The sequence below is a fragment of the Pygocentrus nattereri genome, chromosome 14 (assembly GCF_015220715.1).
Source record: "Pygocentrus nattereri isolate fPygNat1 chromosome 14, fPygNat1.pri, whole genome shotgun sequence".
Lineage (NCBI taxonomy): Eukaryota > Metazoa > Chordata > Actinopteri > Characiformes > Serrasalmidae > Pygocentrus > Pygocentrus nattereri.
In genome coordinates this window covers 21717137-21737500 of record NC_051224.1, presented here as the reverse complement: position 1 = coordinate 21737500, position 20364 = coordinate 21717137, and the positions used below count along the sequence as shown (strand labels likewise).

Here is a 20364-nt window from a genome sequence, read left to right as displayed (position 1 = left end):
TACTTCCAGCAGGATAAGGCACCATGTCACAAAGCTCATATCATCTCAAACTGGTTTCTTGAACATGACAATGAGTTCACTGTACTGCAATGGCCTCCACAGCCACCAGATCTCAATCCAATAGAGCACCTTTTCCACCAGGGATGTGGTGGAACAGGAGATTCGCATCATAGAGGTACAGCCGACAAATCTGCAGCAATTGTGTGATGCTATCATGTCAATATGGACCAAAATCTCTGAAGAATGTTTCCAACACCTTGCTGAAAGTATGCCATGAAGAATTAAGTCAGTTCTGTAGACAAAAAGGGGTCCAACTTTTTACTAGTACCTAATAAAGTGGCTGGTGAGTGTATATTGTCTATATGGTAATAAGTAACAAACTGTAACCTTCTACCATAAGAAGGTTAATAGCTTATTTGTTACATCTCTTCTTGAAAGTGAATTTCCCCACTATGGGACTAATAAAGAACTCTTATTTGACCTATATTAACTTGAAAACTGTATAAAAACACAATGTTCTACCCTACAAACATCATTGTTTTTTCGCAAAAAAAGCTGGACCTTTCTGGAGACATCACCACGCAGCCTCATTTGGATTGCTCCATTTGTGTAACCAATAGGCTACTATGGAGGAGTCTTCATAAGACAGTCCTACCAAGGACCTGCACTACCTCAGCTGCACCCCAGGCTCTGGAATGCAGCTTGTATCACAATTTGAAAAAACAGAAAAAAAAGAAAACAAAAAAAACAAGCAAACAAACAAACAAAAACACACATTTGGTGGGACACAGGCAGGCCAGCCTAGCCAAACTACACTCTCTGATTAGGCAGCCATGCTGTTGTAACATGTGCACAATGTTTCTTGCTGTTGTCATGCTAAAATAAGCATGGAAGCCCCTGAAAAAGGTTGTAGTTGTGGTTTTCAGCCTTTTCCTTCACACACATACATATATTTCTCCAGTCTTCTTGTATCTTTTGATGTTCTTATGCACTGTAGAGGGTGAAATACCTAAAATGCTTGCACTGAGGAACACTGATCTTAACCTGCTGGGTTTTTTGCTAGCTATAATGCATAAAACATGTTTATAAACATACATAGCCATGTTTATGAATGCATTATAACATCATGAATGTGTTAGAGTCCTACAGGCATGGTACATAGTTGATAATGAATCAGGTGTGTTCAGTCAGGTCCAATACCAAAGTACTGGGGTCTAATACCCCTGTTTTTGGAGTCCTGCTGTTTGAAATGGGAGAGATTTAAGGGTTTTTAGGGTAAAGGCACTGCATGCAGTATAAAGTCAAGACAGCGAACTGCTCAGTCATACAAGGTTGAAACAGGCAAAGAGAAAGGCAGGACTGTTCTTGGAAAAGGGGAAAGGTTTAGGCCCGACTATGAAAATTCACAATATTGATCTTAAGGAGCTAAAAGTCAAGTCAATAACTTTGGCTGCTATAATTTAAAGTGGTTAAAAAATGAAATAGATGCCAATAGTTTCAGATTGACAGCTTTACTGACTGACATGACTGACTACTGCCAAACATGAAGGTCAGTTTCAGTTCAACGGTCAAATTTCTTAATCTCAATATAGCAGAAGTGATATAAATGGTTTCTTGTATATTTATAAGTGACCTTATTATTTAACCCTAATGCTGGGCTTCATTAGTGACTGATTGGTTGGTTGTTTCTCAAGAAATCCTGAATGTGGTTTTCCTACAGAACATTTAAAAGGGATCAGTCATGCTGTCGGAGTCTTGATCAATTTTCCAGCCCTCAAAATTAATGTTCGAAACAAAAATCAGGATATTTATGATACATAGTTTGAGAGATATTGAATTGAGTTTAACTTCAGAATACATAAAGCTTGATTCCGAGTTCCTTTGCACCTCAAAAGGTCCTGTGGGCGTGGCTATGTAATAGCACAACACTGGAATAAGAAGCGCTGACCACATCTACAAGGAATTACGTTAGTAAGGATCTACATTTCCTTTGTAATCATTGCTTTTACACTGTGCCAACATGTGCAGGAAGAAAAGTCAGTCTGGATCGCACACAACTGAAAAACTGTGACACAGGCAACAGTTTAAAAAAATAGCTGCTGCTATAAATAACCTGAACTGCAACAAGACACATCATTTGTTCTGAGAAACATTCATGTGTACTCAAGACACTTCACACCAAAATATTTCAAGAAGGAATTAAACAGGCCTGTCCCAATTATTACATAAACGCCCCATCACAACTGTCTGAGCTGACCGCAATTATATTCCACACTTGTTAGCTTTCACAGCGATGTGTTTATGGCACAACAAAAATGTAAACTGGGCACATTTTCATTGGTTTGCTTGAGGCAAACACATTCTAATAGATTATTTTATTATTTTAAACAGTTTGATTTATGATTTTAAGTCTGGCCTGACCGACTCCTTTCTGACATTAAAAAATAAAAATAGCCTAACGTGACTGTTTCCCCTTTAAAGAAACATCTGGATTTCCACTGGTGATGTTCATTCTGTAAAACCATCATATCGGCTGATTTTGGCCAAACGATATACAGTCGAACACAAATGTTGTAAAAACTAGTGGAAATAATTTTATAATTTTGTTTGTTTTTATGCAAAAATAAATTATTTTCTGAGTTTATCATTGTAAAAAACAAAACAAAAAAACAAAATATAAAATATAAAATGTGCACAGGCCATATTTATGTTTTATTTTTTCTCCCAATACGTTCAATTCAGCACATAAACAGTAACTGTGTGTTAAAATGTACAGAAGTGCATTCTGACCTTACAATTGTCCACTCACACCAATATTTTGCTGATATTTGCCAGGAAAATGTTACCCGCTTGACTGCATTGTGCCAACTGTAAAGTTTGGTGGAGGAGGGATGATGATATGGGGTTGTTTTTCAGAGGTTGGTCTAGAACCTTTAGTTTATTGATTTAAGCACTTAAGCAAAAATGTTGAGTTTTGTTTTCTTGATGGCCTGCAAGCTTTCTAGTGATAAACAGGTGGGCATCAAGGCGTAAAAGGTTGAGAAACCCTGCTGTAGAGGATGTGTTCACTCATTTTTACTTAGAAAATCAACAAAAAACACATTTGACCAGGGGCACCCAAACCTTTGCATGCGACTGTATTAGTCAGGTCCTCAGCAAAGTTTTGGATCAGGCGCAGAGTTTTAGCTTTGCATATAAAGGTTTATGTGAAAAAGTGTGTCTGTAGTAATGTCAGTGCAGCTGAGAGTCTCTCACCATGTTATTCTGTCTCTGCTGGTCCTCCATCATTGTGACCTGACTAACCGGAGCCATGCCCACCACCACAGACTTCGGGCAGAGAGAGGGAGAGTGGGAGAGGAGGACGAGAAGGAGGAAGAAGAAAAGAAAGAAAAGGGAAAATGAGAGGAGAGGTGTAGGGGTTAGAACAGCATGCAGCTTCTGTCTGACAGAGGACAGAAATGGCAGTCGGGGCAGTGTGAAGACTCAGCAGCGCAGAATAAGACAGAAATGCAGACACGAGCGCAAGCTGCTGATTGGTTACCTGCTGCTGCACGTTGCCATGGGTGACGGGAATGGGCCCGGGCGGCCTGTTGAGGAAGTTCTGATTGGACGGCACCTGGCCAGACTGCATCTGCCCTGTGTTACCCATCTGAGACAAGAAACACATTTAAAGGACAAAAGACTTATTTGTGAGCATGTGCACTTAGTATAAATCAGAATTCTGATAAAGGAAAAGAAGAAAATGATAAACAGTCTGATTTGATTTTATAATTGAGATTAAGAAAGTTTTGAGAAAAAATAAAAACAGTGACATTTTACTTTGGCAGAGCTGTAGATGTTGTTTGTTTTGAACTGTTTTGTAGATGTTGTTTTGAACTGACTAGGTTTACAGGCCTAGTTTGTTGGCTAAGGTCCACACCAGACTTTAGGTCAGGGGTCAGCAACATGCAGCTCTTTTACTGCCCTGCTGCGGCTCCACAGCAGAATCAGATTTAGGTAAAAATAAAATAATCCTCCTTTGCAGTAAAATAAAGCTCTGCTGATCGTTCAACACAGTTTTAACAATAAATGGTCTTAAACACTGGAGTTAATTTTCAGATTTAAGACGAAGATAATTCGGAGACAAATGGACTTATTTGCATTTATAATCACTCCAGCTGGTTTCCTGATACGTTTAATCTGCAACAAGAAACTGACAAACAGTAAAAAGTCGCAAAACTGAAATCACTTCTCATTCGCCAGCTTCTCATTTGAATTTTCCCAACCACTTGAACAAGAAGCTGGTGAATGAGAAGCGACTTCAACCTTGCAAAAAAAAATGTAACGTTGAGAGACGTTTTACAAGAAACTGTTCTATTATTGAGGAAAAGTTTCCTGTTAGAGATGCAAGAAAAGTGGCTATAGCTGAGCTAAAGCTTAAAGAAGAGCAAAATAAATATGCCTTTTTACTTATATTTTCATACTAGTACAGTGAGATTAACTCGAAAGAGGCCCCGAACATTCTGTAATAACTCTTGCTAGGACAAAGCAATCTGTACGAAACAACTTGCCATGTGCTCCTCAGTATAGACATTTTTGGATGGCCTCTGTCATGAGAAGGGATCAATGATCTTGTCATTTCTAGTTTCCGTACCATCTTCTGAATAATTCTTTCAGGGTATATCACGAACACCATATTTCTCCCTAAATTCACTCTGACATCGTTTAAACCAATTAGTGACCCAATAGATTTGCACCATGAAGACGCACTGCTCAATACTGAACACCACCATCCTGATAGTTTGCAACTTCTGGGTGCATACCCCCGTACCCCTTCATTCAGTCACTCAACGGAGATTAAGCGGTGCGATGGCTCCGACGCAGGGGCACCCCAGCCTGTTCAAAGCTCCATATACTGAGGAGCTCATTGCACGATGTTTCGTTCAGATTGCTTCGTCCTAGAGAGGGTTATTACAGAATATTAAGGGCCTCTTTCGAGTGAATCTCACTGTACATCAGCACATACTGAGACATACTTATAGCCAAGATGGTAAAATGGACATAAAATGTGGCTCCTAAGGTGGTTTCATTTTTGCTAAAACAACAAAATGGCTCTTAACATTTGGGTTGCAGACCCTAGTTTACACTTTTGTGATATTGTGCTACATTGCCAAGGATATTTTTCTGCAATTTTAGTGCACAATATCTCTGACCTCAACCCCATCAAACACGTTTGGGATGAACTAGAATGTGGACTGCGAGCCAGGCCCTCTCGTCCAACATCAGTGTCTGACATCACAAATGCTCTTCTGAACGAATGGGCAGAAATTCCCACAGACACTCTCCAAAATCTTGAAAAATCTAAGTTTAGAAAGATTCCCAGAATAGTGGAAGCTGTTACAGCTGCAAAGGGGGACCAACTTCATATTAATGCCTATGCATTTAGAATGGGGCTTCACTGAAGCTCCTGTAGATGTAATATATAGGTGTCCCAATACCTTTGTACATAGTGTATGTAAATTGCCTCTGCTTTGATTGGCTGTCTTGTATTGTGCCTCATTCAAAAAGCAGTCTGTAGAGCTTCAGTATGAGTGGGTGGGGCTAAACTGCTGCAGGCTGAACAGGCAAATATATACATGAGTTCTTGCGACATCACAGGACCAATGAATTCAGAACAAACTGGTTTTGCAGTTTAGTGCCTATATATGGACTGTATGGACTGTGGCGTTAACAGCACAGTCTGAAACTATAATATTGCTTGAATATTACTTCAAACCTCTCTACTCTAAACAGAAAAAACGTTTTCTATGATAAAGGCTCTTTAAAAAGGCAAGACAAGGCCAGTTTTCCTTTAATAATCATTTCACTAGGTGAGATTATGCATGTGTCTGTATCTCACCGTGCGGTGCTGCTGAACTTGTTTATGGTTGGTGATGACCTGTCGGATGCCGTTAACAAAGCCGCTCTGGTCATTAGGGATCAGGCCCATGAAGATCCGTTTCTTTGAGGAATAGAGCAGCATGAGAACCCGCACTTCACACGGAGCACTGTGGGGGAAGTGAACACACCCAGCCTACACACACAGACACAACACACACACGCACGCGCACACACACACACACAATGCATACATTATAAATTGAACTTCAGGGTTTTCAAAGTGAATGTGAAAGCCTCTCATGCCCCAGACACTCCTTTAATAATGTCTAATTCCTGTGGAACTCTGTGTGATATCTGGATGATTTTTATCAAAAAAGGCAGAATTGCTCTTAAAGAGAGAACTCATCACCCTCAAAGTGAAATTCAGAGTGACGTGATGAGCACCCGTTGAAAAATAGCCCTATTACAGTTATACACAACCACCTGGTCAAATACTACCCTCTAGTGGACAATAATGGGAGGTACAGCCTTTAAAAGACCCTCTATTAAAGGGCCCATATCCTACATTTCTTTCGTTTTTATTGGTGTTACTCCTTGATGTCCCCTTATAACATTTGAGTGATTTTATGCAGCAAATTTTCTTTATATGACCATTTCACAGCCTCTCCTTACCCCTTAGAATTAAATAGGCTGCTTTGTTACTTGCTTTGTTTGTTTCCATTTATATTCCCAAATCATGAGTTAAATTATTTAGTAACTGCATGATGTAATTTTTTTATTTATTTATTTTTGTAAAAGCTCCTCCCAAATGAACAGAAAATGTGTTATCTACATATATTGCTATATGCTTATAATTTACTGCTGAAAGCCAAAAATCTTAGACGTTCTTTGTACTATTTTATAACAAAAAAAATTACAGAGTAGATCACTGAAGAGACGCCATCTGTTTATAGTTTATAGCCCAGATTTGTGGAAAAATGGGTCGACTTTCAGTAGACAAAAAATGGTGAGTTCAGCTTCTTTTATTATAAGGGTTTAAAATTACCCATCTGGCAGGAAAGAAGACAGTGTCATACGAAATCCCACCTTTCAAATGTAGCTTATGAAATGAAGTTACGAAGAATATGAAGTGCGTTTTGGAACCACCAGTGATCTCAAGGATTAAAAAAACCTAAGGGGCTAAATATCCAGCTTCTAAATGATTCAATCTGATTGCGATTCATTCTGAAACTACTCAATGCATCAATTATTCAGGTTATTTTGGCACAATTTAAAATTATTTATACACAATACACAAATGTATCTAGAGGAATTATTTACAGCCAATACAGACAATCAAAAACTGAGATTTATTCCATCAAAAAGAACATAGTTTGAGAATTTTAGTTCAGCCAGTGCTTTACTTAATATTACTATAACTAATTATAATCCAATGAATTTTCACACAATGTAAAAAGCAGCTGGTTTCCAATAAGTATATGTTCCTACAGTGAGGAGCAGTAAGTGTAGATCAGTACTCACGAAGCCATTGGCCATGATGCGATAGAGACCCTTCAGAGACTCCACGTCTTTGTTGGTGAAGAGAAACTGAACCATGCGAGAGTTCCTGAACAGAGGACCCAGCGTTGTCTACACAGACAGAAACAGGAAATACCACAATAAAACAGCAAACATGCAGTGCATCTCTCTCCTCTACAGATCACTGTACTTTTTCAATACAGTCTGCCACCCAGTTCAGTCTGACAACTGATTATTGAGTTTAGGAGTTTCAGCCACAGTTATTACTAACAGGTGATTTACATTAAGCACATAGCCTTATGTGCATAAAACTGGCAGTATTATATCATAACACTGGCAGTAGAATGGGTTGTACTGACAAGCTCAGTGACTCTAAACATGGCACTGTCACAGGATACCTCCTATACCACAAGTCAGCCTGTAATATTTCTGTCCTGCTTGATCTGCCCCTGGCAACTGTAAGTGCTATTATTGTGAAATGGAAGTGTCTAGGAGCTCAGAGAACAGCTCAGCCACGAAGTGATGGACCACGCAAACTCAGAGTGGGACTGCTGAGTGCTGAAGCACAGTGTCTGTCCTCTGTTGTATCACTAAAGAACTCCAAATTGCCTCTGGAAGCAACATCAGCAAAAGAACTGTGTATCAGGACTTTCATGTAATGGATTTCCATGATCGAGCAGCTACACACAAGCCTAAGATCAATATGCACAATGCCAAGCGTCATATGGAGTGGTGTACAGTGCTGCCACTGGATTCTGGAGCAGTGGAAACATTCTCTGGAGTGATGAATCACACTTCTCTATCCGCCAGTCTGATGGATGGAGTCTGGGTTTGGCGAATGCCAGGAGAAAATTACCTGCCTGACTGCACTGTGCCAGTATATGTGTGTGTGTGTGTGTGTGTGTGTGTGTGTGTGTGTGTGTGTATGTATATGTATGTATATGTATGTATATATGTATATAAATATATACACACACACACACACACACACACACACACATATATATATATATATATATATACACACACACACACACACACACATATATATATATATATATATATATATATATATATATATATATATATATATATATATATATATAGATAGATAGATATAGATATAGATATAGATGTATATGTATTTTTTAATATATGCATATGCCTGTATACACACACATTCTAAAACATGATTCAATATATTAATTTAAAAAAATGTAAGTAACCTAGTTGCCTAAAAATTTTGAGTTCACTGAACTTCTAATAGTAAGTAAACAAAACAATTCTTACATTGTTAACTCAAAATTTTAAGGAAGTCAGGTAAGATACTTTAAGTGATAATACTGAATCCTTTTTTTTTTAAACACAGTATAAGCATCTATACATGTTAATAATATCTACCAGAGCTGTAATAGTACACAAGACATTTTCATGCAGTATGTGTTTAATGTATACGAACATTTAAAGAGGTTTTAACAGCTTCTTTTTCAGATGACCTACAGAAAACCATGTGCACAGGTATAAAGGTAAACCCTGGCATCAAAGGTTTCTAATGAGGAAAGACAGGGGCTTAACAGCATGTTCCACATCTTCAGCTTTCACTGCCTTTCCATTTGAGTTTCAGAGAAGACTACGCAGCAGAAATTCCCCACCAAAACTCGTCTCCTGAGCGTTCAATTAGAGTCTGTTTAAATCACAAATGAGCTGGCAGAAACCGCACGTTAGTTCATCTTTGCTCAGAACACTTCCAGCCAAATTCAGCTAAAACTGTATATCACTGACTTCTCAGAGCTCATAATCATGAAAGCACTGCCATTTAAGAACCACCTGCTACAAAAGCGAGAGCACAAAAACACACAGCTTCAGCTAATAGGCTCCAACTGTGCGGCTTAAATCTGGGCCTTGCTTTCTTTCTTCATCCTAAAGAGAGTTTTTTCTCCCCACACTTACCAGCAGCTGTTGGGGGATGAGCTGCATGATGAGTTTCTGTGGCCACTGCTCAGCATTTCTGCAGTTTTGAGAAGGGGAAAGCAAAGAAAATCATGTGTGAAACAAAACTGTTATTTTTAAACAGATAAATTGATAAAGTGTGTAAAACACTATACAACATTAAGATAAACACAATACTACAGTAAAACAGAACATGTGCAGTCAAATGCAATGACATTTTCTGTATTTGCAATTAAGTTCTTTTATATCTCACTATGTTAGTTCTGGGTTTCTGGTGGAAATGTGTAATTGCATGCTGTGTGCAGAAGAACAATTTGTAAGGTGTGGCTTGTTATTCAGCATGAAGCCCTGCAGGCGACATCCCCCAATATATAAAAATAAGGCGTCGGGGTAAGGCGTGGGAATGAGATAAATCATGGCCACACCTTAGTGTATGAGATCATGCCTTATTAAGCTGTGGTTAAGGCTTATTTATCTCATTTCCACACCTTGTGCTGTTAATGGAATAATCTTTGATTCTCGTGCTGCTTGCATGGACCACTGAGTGTACTGATGAAGTCAAAACACATTGTGTGTTTAAACTGGGGGGCTGACAACGTATGTTCTTAACTAGAACTGGGCTGGTAAGCTAGCTAACAGGCTAAAAGAAAACAACTCCATCAATAACATCACAGGCTTGACTTAAAGCACTTACAGTATGATTAATTGTAAAACTGCAGTATAAAAGTCTAAAAATGTCACTTGAACAACACACTTCAAATGTTTGTGTTTCAGTCAGAAGTCGAGTCAAATCCAGGCCGAATCCAAACAACTCTGTACTCCCTAATGGTAAGCTGGCTATGAAAGTTTAGACATTCTAGCCTCTACAGCAAAACAGTGCATCATTTATGGAGTGTGGATGTGTCCGAGTCTCAAATAACTTTCCTAGCTGTATTTTGCTCTGTTGGGTTCAGGATCCAGTATTACATAGTGCACCATGTAGGGAGCAGGGAGACATTTGAGATTCAGCCCCAGCATGACAAGAGGGTGCCGCTGGATTGTTGCTGAATAAGACTTGCTGTGGTAAGAACACCGTTCCTGTGATAAAATTGCAGTAACCCATGGCCTCTTGTGAAGGATGTGTCTTCCAAGGATGTGAGTTTTATTTCAATTTTTATTTAGGATAGGTTTGAGTTTGGTGTTTAGTAATATAGAGAATTTTTTGCAGAAATAGGTGAAAAAGTCTTAATTAGACTCATGAGTTTTGCTAAGTTAAATTAGCCCAAGAGCAGATAAAGACACCCCCAGTTCCTGGGCATTTCATACGTGACATTGATAGGATAGGACAACTTCTAGATCATTTTTACGAACTGGGGAAAAAAAAAATCTAACTTTTCTTTCTCTGAAAAACTGTTTAGCTGTAGTTCTAGTTGCAGTGGATAAGGATTATAGTGTTAGTTAGATTTGATGTTACTGCCATTGCAATTACACTCTTAACTGAAAGAATCGGTATTATCAAAAACAGGTACCCTTATTTCCATTGTATTGATCCATCCAACGAACCATACACATTTTCCATAATAGAGAAGAACTACATACTCATGCTAAGAACCAGTTATACATTCAAAAAGGTCTCTTAGTTGTCGTAGTTCTGTATACAATTACTAGCCTTACCGAAGAACCTTTGAAGACTTTATGGTACAGCTTATGCTTTTGTTAATGCTAACCGATCTGGATGACATAATAGGAGCTGCCAGTACAGAAGGATGTAAACAAAAGCAGTGCATAATGGGAGCTGTTGTTTGGCACTCACAGATTCTCTCCTTGGTTGACTTGCACTTGGCAGGGCAGCGAGCGGGTAAGTTTAGTGTTGGAGTCCATGGAGGATGCTTTCGGCTTCTGTAGTGATGGAGGAGTAGAAGGGAAGAGGAGACAGAGCAGAGAGGAGGAGAGGAGAGAGGAGGAGAAGAGGAGGGGAAGAGGGAAGAGAGTGAGCAGGGAGAAGGACAGAAGAGAGAGGAGGCGGGAGAAGGAAAGAGGACGTAGAAGAGAAGGGCGGCCAGAAAAAGGAAGGAGAAGAAAGAACAAGAGGGGGCAGGGAGAAAGGAAAGAAGAAAAAGAGAGACGGAAATGGAGGGATAAATTGAGAAGGAGAGAGAGATGAGAGGAGAAAGGAGGAAAGGACAGAGGAGAGGAGGAGAGACAAGGAGGCAGGAGAGAAGAGGAGAGTGTAGGGGAGAAGAGACGGGTGGAGAAGAGGAAAGAAAAGGGGGAGGAGAAAAGAGTGGAAGAGAAGTGGAGAGGATAGGAGAGAAAAGGAGTGAGGACAGAAGACGGAAGAAGAGAAGAGGAAAAGAAAGACAGGAGGAGAGAATAGGGGAAAAAGGAAGAGGAGACATCGGAGGAGAGAAGGAGGGTGGAAAGAAGAAGAGAGATGGGAGGGGAGAGGATGAGGGAGGAAAGAAGAGGAGAGATGGGAGGAAAGAGGAGAAGAGGGGAGGTGAGGAGAGAACAGGAAAGAAGTGGAGAAAAGAAGTGAAGAGAGTAGAGAAGGGGAAAGGAGAAGATATTAGGAGAATATGAGATGAGAAGAGAAAAGATGAGAAGAAATGAGAAGAGAAGAGATGAGAAAAGATCAGCAGAGAAAAGATGAGAAGAGAAGATATGAGAAGAGATGAGCAGAGAATGAGATGAAAAGAGAAGACATGAGTAGAGAAAAGATGAGAAGATATGTAAAGAGATGAGAAGAGAATATGAGATGAAAAGAGATTAGATAAGAAGAGAAGGCAAAAAAAAGTAGTGGTTAAGACACAGACAGACAGACGCAGTGAATGAGCCTCACTGACTGAGCTGGGCTGCCTGAGTGTTAACTTTCCAGAACGTGAGACGATGCAGGACAAACATGGAAACAGTTTTTAGCTGTTTTCACTCTTGGCTCGGTTGATGAAGTCAATAGTGATGCATAACATCTGCATTTATCAGTCATAACAATAGCAATAAAAGTGACTTGATATCTGCTTCTTTATGATTGCTTATGTTCAAATTGTAAACCAATCAAGTCACTGATACAATATGATCTGCAAGTCGTGCTAAAATTTTAAAAATTGCTGCACTATTATTTAACAGCAGTCTATTTCTGCTGTCGGAACAAAACCTTCTATCTCCAAAATCAACTTTTTCAGAAGAAGGAAAAAACCTACTTTACTTTTAATGTAAGTCAATGGAACCAGAATTTTTTCCTGGTAAATTTGGGCTGTTTCTTTTGGTCCAGTCATCATGAGATGTGAACAGAATGTAAAAGGCAACAGGCATTTTCAAATTATGCCAAAAACTGAAAAACGACAAAAATGGAGGCAAGAGGTTTGAGTTTTGGTCAGCATCACGCTGTAAGAACGACGGGCATCTGTAAAGAGTCAGACGTCAAAAGAGGCAGATTATATGCAAAGAGTACAGCACTGATGCTAGAAAGGGCAAAAACATGCTCTAACATTAATTTAGCTCATTTGGTGCAGATCATCACAAAAATGTGTTCCCTTCAACAGTGAACTCAACCTGGGTTCATCTGGAAGCGAACTGAGACCCAGAACTGACCACCATTCACTACCACACAAGGCAGGCATGAAAGCACCTTAGATTTTAAAACGTAGAAGCTTTACAATCTTCATACAGAGCGCAGATGAAACCAGAACAGTCTGCAGTGACTCAGTGAAGCACGTTCAGCCCTACTCCTCCAGATGGTGACTTGGTGATGGGCCACAGCATCGGCCTGTTTGGTCTGCTGGCACGTTAAATTACCATCCAGATGGTGATAATGACCACCGTGTGTGTGTGTGTGTGTGTGTGCGCATGAGTGTGTATTTGTGTTTCCTAAACATTTGTGTTGACTCGTCAAAAATCGTGTCAGTAGCTGTTTATGTTGGAGCATGTTCCCTCGCTGTCCAGATGTTGCTCTGGATGACCTCCTTGAGGATGGATCGTGGCCAGTAGAGTGAGACAGCCTCCACCAGTCAAAGACTAATAAAGATAACAGGGATGTTCTGACACAATCTGCAAAATCTTGGTCTATTTTAATGTATCAGTATTGGCTATGTCATGCCCATAAACCTCTCTTAGGGCTACAGATGCACAGATACCAATACCTGATCTTTGAGTATCGGCCAATGGTACCGATACCAATACTAACTAAGTCCTGATATTTATACAGCTACATTTTTTACATATTTTATTTTAGTAAAAATCTATGCTGTGCGTCACAAATTAAACACACTCAGCTTGGCTAGATGGCATATACTAGTGGGATTATATTTGTTAGATACTTAAGAAAACATTTTTATTTATTTACTATATATATATATATATATATATATATATATATATATATATATATATATATATATATATATATATATATTTATTTAGAATTAACTATTATATCGTTAGTAATAAGAACCATGTTTAACAACTTTAGTAAATGTAAAACTTCTTTACTGTGCAAAACACTGTACAGATAAACCTGTGATGTTTACACATCAGCAAACAGCAGCATCTCAAGCGTCAGTTCAGTAAATATCACCGTCGTTCACGCCGTCAGTATCAGCGACTTTCAGTGTTTTTTCCTGGTAGAAGCGGCTGGCCGCAAGACATTGCTGCTGAGTGATACAGCTGACTGACAGAGGTGCACCACAGGTAGAGCTACTGGATGCACAGGCCCGGCTAACAGGCAGCTATGCTAAAGGCTAAATCGAGGCTAAAGGCTCGATTATAAACGCTTGATTATATAAATCATTACGCCAAGCATCCGGCGTTTCCTTCTACTCTCAAAATAACATCAACTCGGACTGAAAGTGACCAGACAGCAGCAGATGAGTGAGAAGAAGCAGCTCAGCTGTTCAGGTTAGCAGCTCTGTTAGTGTTTTTCACACCAAAAACTGCCATTACAGATTCTGCCATTTTTACTGCTGCTTGTCGTTCCCACACTGCCGACATGGCAAGTTCTGTTAACTAGCCCGCATGTATGCATCAGAAATTGCTTTGTGGTATCGGTCATCCCGATAAACAATACAATTCTGCGTTTGTCATTATCGACCGATACTGATACAGTACCAGAATCTGTGGAACACTAGTTAAGGCTATACACTCCCTTCATGCGACTGCAATCTTGAAATCCAAAGCAAGGATGAGGTGGGAAAATTCCAGAAAGTTGCTACAAAAGATGATTTGCTGGACAACCAATCTTGGGATAAGGCCTAATTTTACAATATATGTATAAATGTATAAAAATGGGGTAAAGAGGGAAGTAAAATACCAGGAGCTGTGATGCTGAAAAGCTACAGCAGCTGGACCTGCAGCTGCACTATTCAATGTAGGCAGGTTTTAGATCTATTGATCAGAGTAGACATTTGGCAACAATGTGTAATAATAATTATTAAAGTTTTTAACAATTAATACTTATTATGGAATGTGATTTTTGACTCTCTGTATGAGTTAAAGGTGTAGTATATGATTTCAATCCATTACACATACATTAAATTCAGTGAATATCTCCTCATGCACTGCTAGCTCTCCATTCTATGTGTGCACTGGGAAAAAATGTGTGTGTACACAGCCCTGGGTATGTAAATGGAAAATAAATAAAGTGTCTCGGGCTGAGATGCACAACACTATCTCAGCCAATCAGCAAGAGGCTATTTGTGCTTGTGCACAGGATGGGGGAAGGGGAGGGGCCAGTCAAAGAGGAGACAATTTGAAGAACAAAGATTGAGAAAGAAGTTCACAGATGAGGCAATGGCATTCAACAGTGTAGAGACTGTGAACGAGGCTGAAGAATTTTCCAGTTCCTCCTTAAAAGTTGGTACCCCATTTAAGGTAGAATGGGAAAATTCAGTGAGAACTGGCATGAAAACAGATGAGGAGGTTGCTCCACCTCTGCCTGACAAGTGGGTAATATTAACTTACTTTTGCTGTTCACAAAACCAATAGGTCAGTATTGTTTTGTCCTGTTTTCTAATGTCAAGTGGTTAGCTTCGCAACAGCAACTGTAGTGACTGTTTGCTAAGCCACAATCAAGCTAGGTTAGTTACATTACTGTGTTCACTCTAAATTATACCATGGTATTTGTCTGTACAAAGTTTATCAAAGGTTTTTTGGCCACAAAGATCTTTGCTAGCCCCATATCGTTTGCCTTGGCAATAGCTGTCCATCGAATTTAGGGGGGGTGCTTCTGAAGGAGCACTGAACGGAGAGGTGTATTTGTTTCACTGTTCAAATATCAACAATCATTCTCTAGAATTGTATACTGCGCCTTTAATGAACGGATTTTCATTTAACCTAACAGTCGATAAACAATCAGTCAATCAACTATTATATAAGATGTTAATATAAAAAAATAATTAATAGATTAAAATAAATAGACAGACTTGACCCAGTTAATTGCCTGATGAAGACCAACTAAGCACGTTCAGCTCAGATGCATGAAGAGCTGTTTTCTCACCTCCTGCCATTCCAGAACGCCACTCCACACCACAACTTTATTGGGCACCCCCTGCTGACCACCAATGGGATTTGCCGGTGACGCTGAAACACCAGGCTAGAAAAAATACATTGATAAATCCATAAATCCATCAGATAATAAAATATACACAGTTGTATGCAACAATCTGGTAACCTCTGATCAAATTCCTTATTTTTGTTCATTTCTTTTGATGCAAACAAGTTCTTCTGCACATTTTAATACATAATTACTGATTATTTGCTGAATTTATTTTACAATGCTTCCAAGCCGAAACACGGATTGATAATGTGTAAAAACATATCAATAAATAAAAGTAAATTGAATTAAAAATGACTCAAATCAGGTAAGCATAAAAGAATTCAACATTAATAATAAAAATACATAAAATACAGTAGCAAGTAAAGTTAAAGTTAATAAAAACAAAAGAAGATAAATAAAACAAAAGGAATATCAAAAAGGAAACTAAAATAACAATAAAATAATCATAAACAAAATAATAAGAATAAATAAACAAATAAATTAATAATAAAATAATGGAAAATGACAATAATAGTCTTATTATTGAACCGAACTGAGATTTACACTCCTACTTACCATGCCGGGCTGTGAGGAAGGTGGTGCCTGCTGATTAGGTGCTTGCTGCTGCTGGGGGGGCTGAGGGGCCTGCTGATTTGGTGCAGGCTGACCAGGGGGCTGGACTTGTGATGGCTGTGGTTGCTGCTGAGGAGGGGCTTGCTGCTGTGGCATCATGGGTGTGGAGACCGTGGTGACTGTGGACAGGCTGGGCTGGCTGGCTGGGGTTAATTTAACTGGCTGGGTACTGAAGGGTGGACCTGCATTCACCATCCCTGGAACTGAGACGAATAAATGAATAAATAAACAAACAGTAGACGCATTGACAGATAGATCCTCAATGTTCTTTCACAGTTATTGCTGCGCGGTCGGACAAGCTTTATAAATACCGGTGAAATTCCCATTTAATGTACATAACAGCATGCTTACAGTTTAAAATGCATGAGAAAAAACCCAGGCTTAAACTGAATAAAAATGAATAACAATTAATAAATTACTACTATTAAAAACAAGTAAATATGTAGGGTCATAGAAGTGCTACAAGTTCTAACTGGTGTGTTATGTCAAGAAAGTCCAACCTAGCAACAGTTGCTATACAAGTACACACAGTTGCAGAAGCCTCTCTGTATGTGCTGTGAAGCAGACAATGCAGAGTGACAATAACACAGCTTTAAACTGTACTCTAAAGTCCATACTCTTATAAACGGCTCCAGGCTAACAATGTCATGCCGTCTCAGGAACGATAACAGAACACAGGACAATGGTGAGACAGTTCTGGGACGATTCAGGGCCCATTAACTTGTGTGTAAAAAACTTACTTAACGTTTGTAAAACACAAATGTTTAGGTACACCTACACATTTTACTGCACAATTACTGCATATTGCTGAGAGAAAAAAAAGTTCAAATGTTTTGGCACATTTCAGAAATTATGTACCCAAATTAAGTGCCATTTTCTGTACTTCTCTGCAGAGGATGTGTTAACACTTAGAAAAATCAACTAAATGTAGTTTGACCAGGGGTTCTCAAACTCTGGCATGTGGCTGTATTTGTATGTAGAACAGAAACAGGTCAATTAGACTTGCTAGACAACAGATGAAGTATATAAACAACCCATTTACAATCAAAAGATTAAAGTATGGCTTACCCAACATTTACACACAAACATATTTTTGCAATAAAGTTTGTGTGTGTATATAAAACTGCTTAATTTAGTAATTACTAATTACTAATTTACCTGTATACTTACTGTATTACTGGCAACGATCACATTGGACATTTCATTAGGTTTAAAATGAATAGAAATTGATCAAACTTTTGTGTACAACTACATATATTTTCTTCTGACAGATTTATCTTCTAAATGTATTCTCTAAAAATACATAAATGTTTGTTTTGGGCTTTAGTTGTCCATGTTTAAGGTAGAAAAAACATCAACTGACATAACTGTTAACTGTTTATTAGCTTTATGCTAATATTACACAGGGATTCCCATTGACAGGCTAACTGAAATTAGCATTATACTTACATAGAAATTTGAATAAAAAAGGCCACTTTATTTAACCTGGATTCTGGATTATTGCTACAAATTGCTAAATTTATTTGCAGAAAAATTACTATATTTAGAACGGTGGGCTTTACAGACATTAAGTACGTTTTTACACACAAGTTAATGGGCCCTGAATCGTCCCAGAACTGTCTCACCATTGTCCTGTGTTCTGTTTTCGTTCCTGAGACGGCATGACATTGTTAGCCTGGAGCCGTTTATAAGAGTACGGACTTTAGAGCACAGTTTAAAGCTGTGTTATTGTCAATCTGCATTGCCTGCTTGACGACACATACAGAGAGGCTTCTGACGATCCAGCTTCTCTGCAGCCTGTAAATGGCAGCAGCACTAATGAGATGCTCTGTGTTGACGGAGACGTCACAGCTGTTTTAACAGCAGTTTTCATGTGAACTGTGTTACTTTCTGCTCAGTTATGCTGTGTGCGCTTGGCTATGTCTGCTTACTAGAGCAATGATTTTTAACAAGAAAGTTCTTTGGCTGATTACGTCGTCCTTCGTTTGGTACACAGAGGTCATCTAATCATAGCCATGTTGCTACTGTTGTTAAAATGAAAAACAAATTCTGTAGACATTCAGCTCAATAACCACACAATCATCTCACTTTCATTTCTGTAGAAATGTCTTTTCTTCATGAACGATGCACTACATTTCCATTAATGGCATTTGGCTGAAGCTCTTATCCAGAGCGACTTACAATTTGATCATTTTACATAGGTAGGCCAAGGCAGTGTTAGGAGTCTTGCCCAAGGACTCTTATTGGTATAGTGTAGGGTGTTTGCCCAGGTGGGGATTGAACCCCAGTCTACAGTGTAGAAGGCAGAGGTGTTAACCACTACACTAACCAACCACACTACAGTTCATGAAAACATACATCCTCTTATAAATAATTCAGTAATGAATTGCACAATCAATACACATAAACACTGACACAGGTGGTAATTATTTGACCCATTAAATATTAACTGATTTATAGTGTTTTAGCACCCAGTTAGGAGTGTGAATAACTTTTTAACTCCAACTGTAGTTTTCTTAATCAAGATTAACTTTTATGATGTAACAAATTTCATTGATGCCTCTCTGGATAAAAGTTATCTCCAACTATACTGCAAAAAATGATATCCTGGTGAGTGTTAACATCTTAAATGTAGTCAATATATCTAATATTTCTCATTATGAGACTGTTGTAAGAATTTTGTCAGAATATTTAACTTATTTGTAGACATTTTTACTTTTTAAGTAGTTTTTTTAAATAAAAGTGATAAAACTGATTTTATTGGCAGATCATGTTATTTGTTTTTAGCATTTAGCAAAATTATCTTCATTATTTCTCAAAACAAGTAAACCAATTTGCCAGTGGAATAAGACACTTCCACTAGATAAAATTACTTAAAACAAATATAAATGTACAGAAACTGGTGGAATAACCTTATAATATTCTTACAGCAGTCCCATAATGAGAAACATTAGATTTATTGACTGCATTTAAGATGTTTTCACTTGCAGTGCAGCTACACTGCATATTGATTCAAAAATAAATCTAATTTATCAGTTTCAACATTTAATATGTTGTCTTGTAGTAAGTTCAATGAAATATAGGGTTTAAAAGCACATCACTGTACTTTTGTTTTTTTTTTTTACATTTTGCACAGTGACCCAACTTTTTTTGCAAATGGGGCTGTAGATAAAATTTCTCATATGGACAATAAAGCGGGTGATAAACAAACGAGAAGAGCAGAAGATCCTGAAGGAATGAAATAAAAGTGAACTCACAGCGACTCTTCTGACTATTAGCCGCCTCCACAGCCATTGCAGCTGCAGCTGCAGCCGCATTTAGAGAGGGCTAAATAGAGGGAAAGTCACCAAAAAACAGGGGGTGTTAGGGTGAGACAGAGAACACAACATCATGTACTGTATGTACATGACAATAAGAGCGAGCTCTATACCTCTCAAATAAGAGTGTGAGCAGCACTGAAGAACATTATCAACAGCTTGCACTGGATAATAATTTTTTCAGGTTTTTGTTTATTTTTTCCACTTATTACACATGCATGAATTTATGTATCAAAGGCCAAATTCAATATGATCATTCCCAACATCTCTTCATCTCTTACAACTAAATATTTCTCTTTAGCCTGATAAATGTAAATGTCCTCCGCTCTTATTGGCTGCCTCAGTCAAAAAGCACTCGAGACAAACACTCAAACTTTAGAGTGAGTGGGTGGGGCTAAACTACTGTAGGCTGAATAGGTGTATGTGTGTAAACACAGAGGATTTAGTAACAGAACAAAACAGCTGATCTTGCAGCTTAGTTTCCATTTATGGACTGTATGGACTGGAGAGTGAATGGTAGAGGTGGGCGATATGGCAAAAATATAATACTGGAATACTTAAAGAAATTTTCATGATACA

The 20364-nt window shown here is 38.5% G+C and overlaps 1 protein-coding gene across 3 annotated transcripts in view; it reads right to left on the bottom strand.

Annotated features, from left to right (window-relative positions):
* med25 (mediator complex subunit 25) overlaps positions 1 to 20364 on the bottom strand; it is a 36080-nt gene that overhangs the window by 6226 nt on the left and 9490 nt on the right. For 2 of the 3 annotated variants that reach the window (XM_017710362.2, XM_017710363.2), the window contains exons 9-17: positions 19726 to 19795; positions 16412 to 16671; positions 15797 to 15892; positions 11120 to 11205; positions 9328 to 9385; positions 7381 to 7488; positions 5879 to 6052; positions 3542 to 3649; positions 3256 to 3327 (exon numbers count right to left, since the gene is read on the bottom strand). In XM_017710362.2, the coding sequence (XP_017565851.1) occupies positions 3256 to 3327; positions 3542 to 3649; positions 5879 to 6052; positions 7381 to 7488; positions 9328 to 9385; positions 11120 to 11205; positions 15797 to 15892; positions 16412 to 16671; positions 19726 to 19795 (1032 nt within the window). The remainder of the gene's footprint in view (positions 1 to 3255; positions 3328 to 3541; positions 3650 to 5878; positions 6053 to 7380; positions 7489 to 9327; positions 9386 to 11119; positions 11206 to 15796; positions 15893 to 16411; positions 16672 to 19725; positions 19796 to 20364) is intronic. The other variant, XM_017710364.2, reaches the window with a different exon arrangement.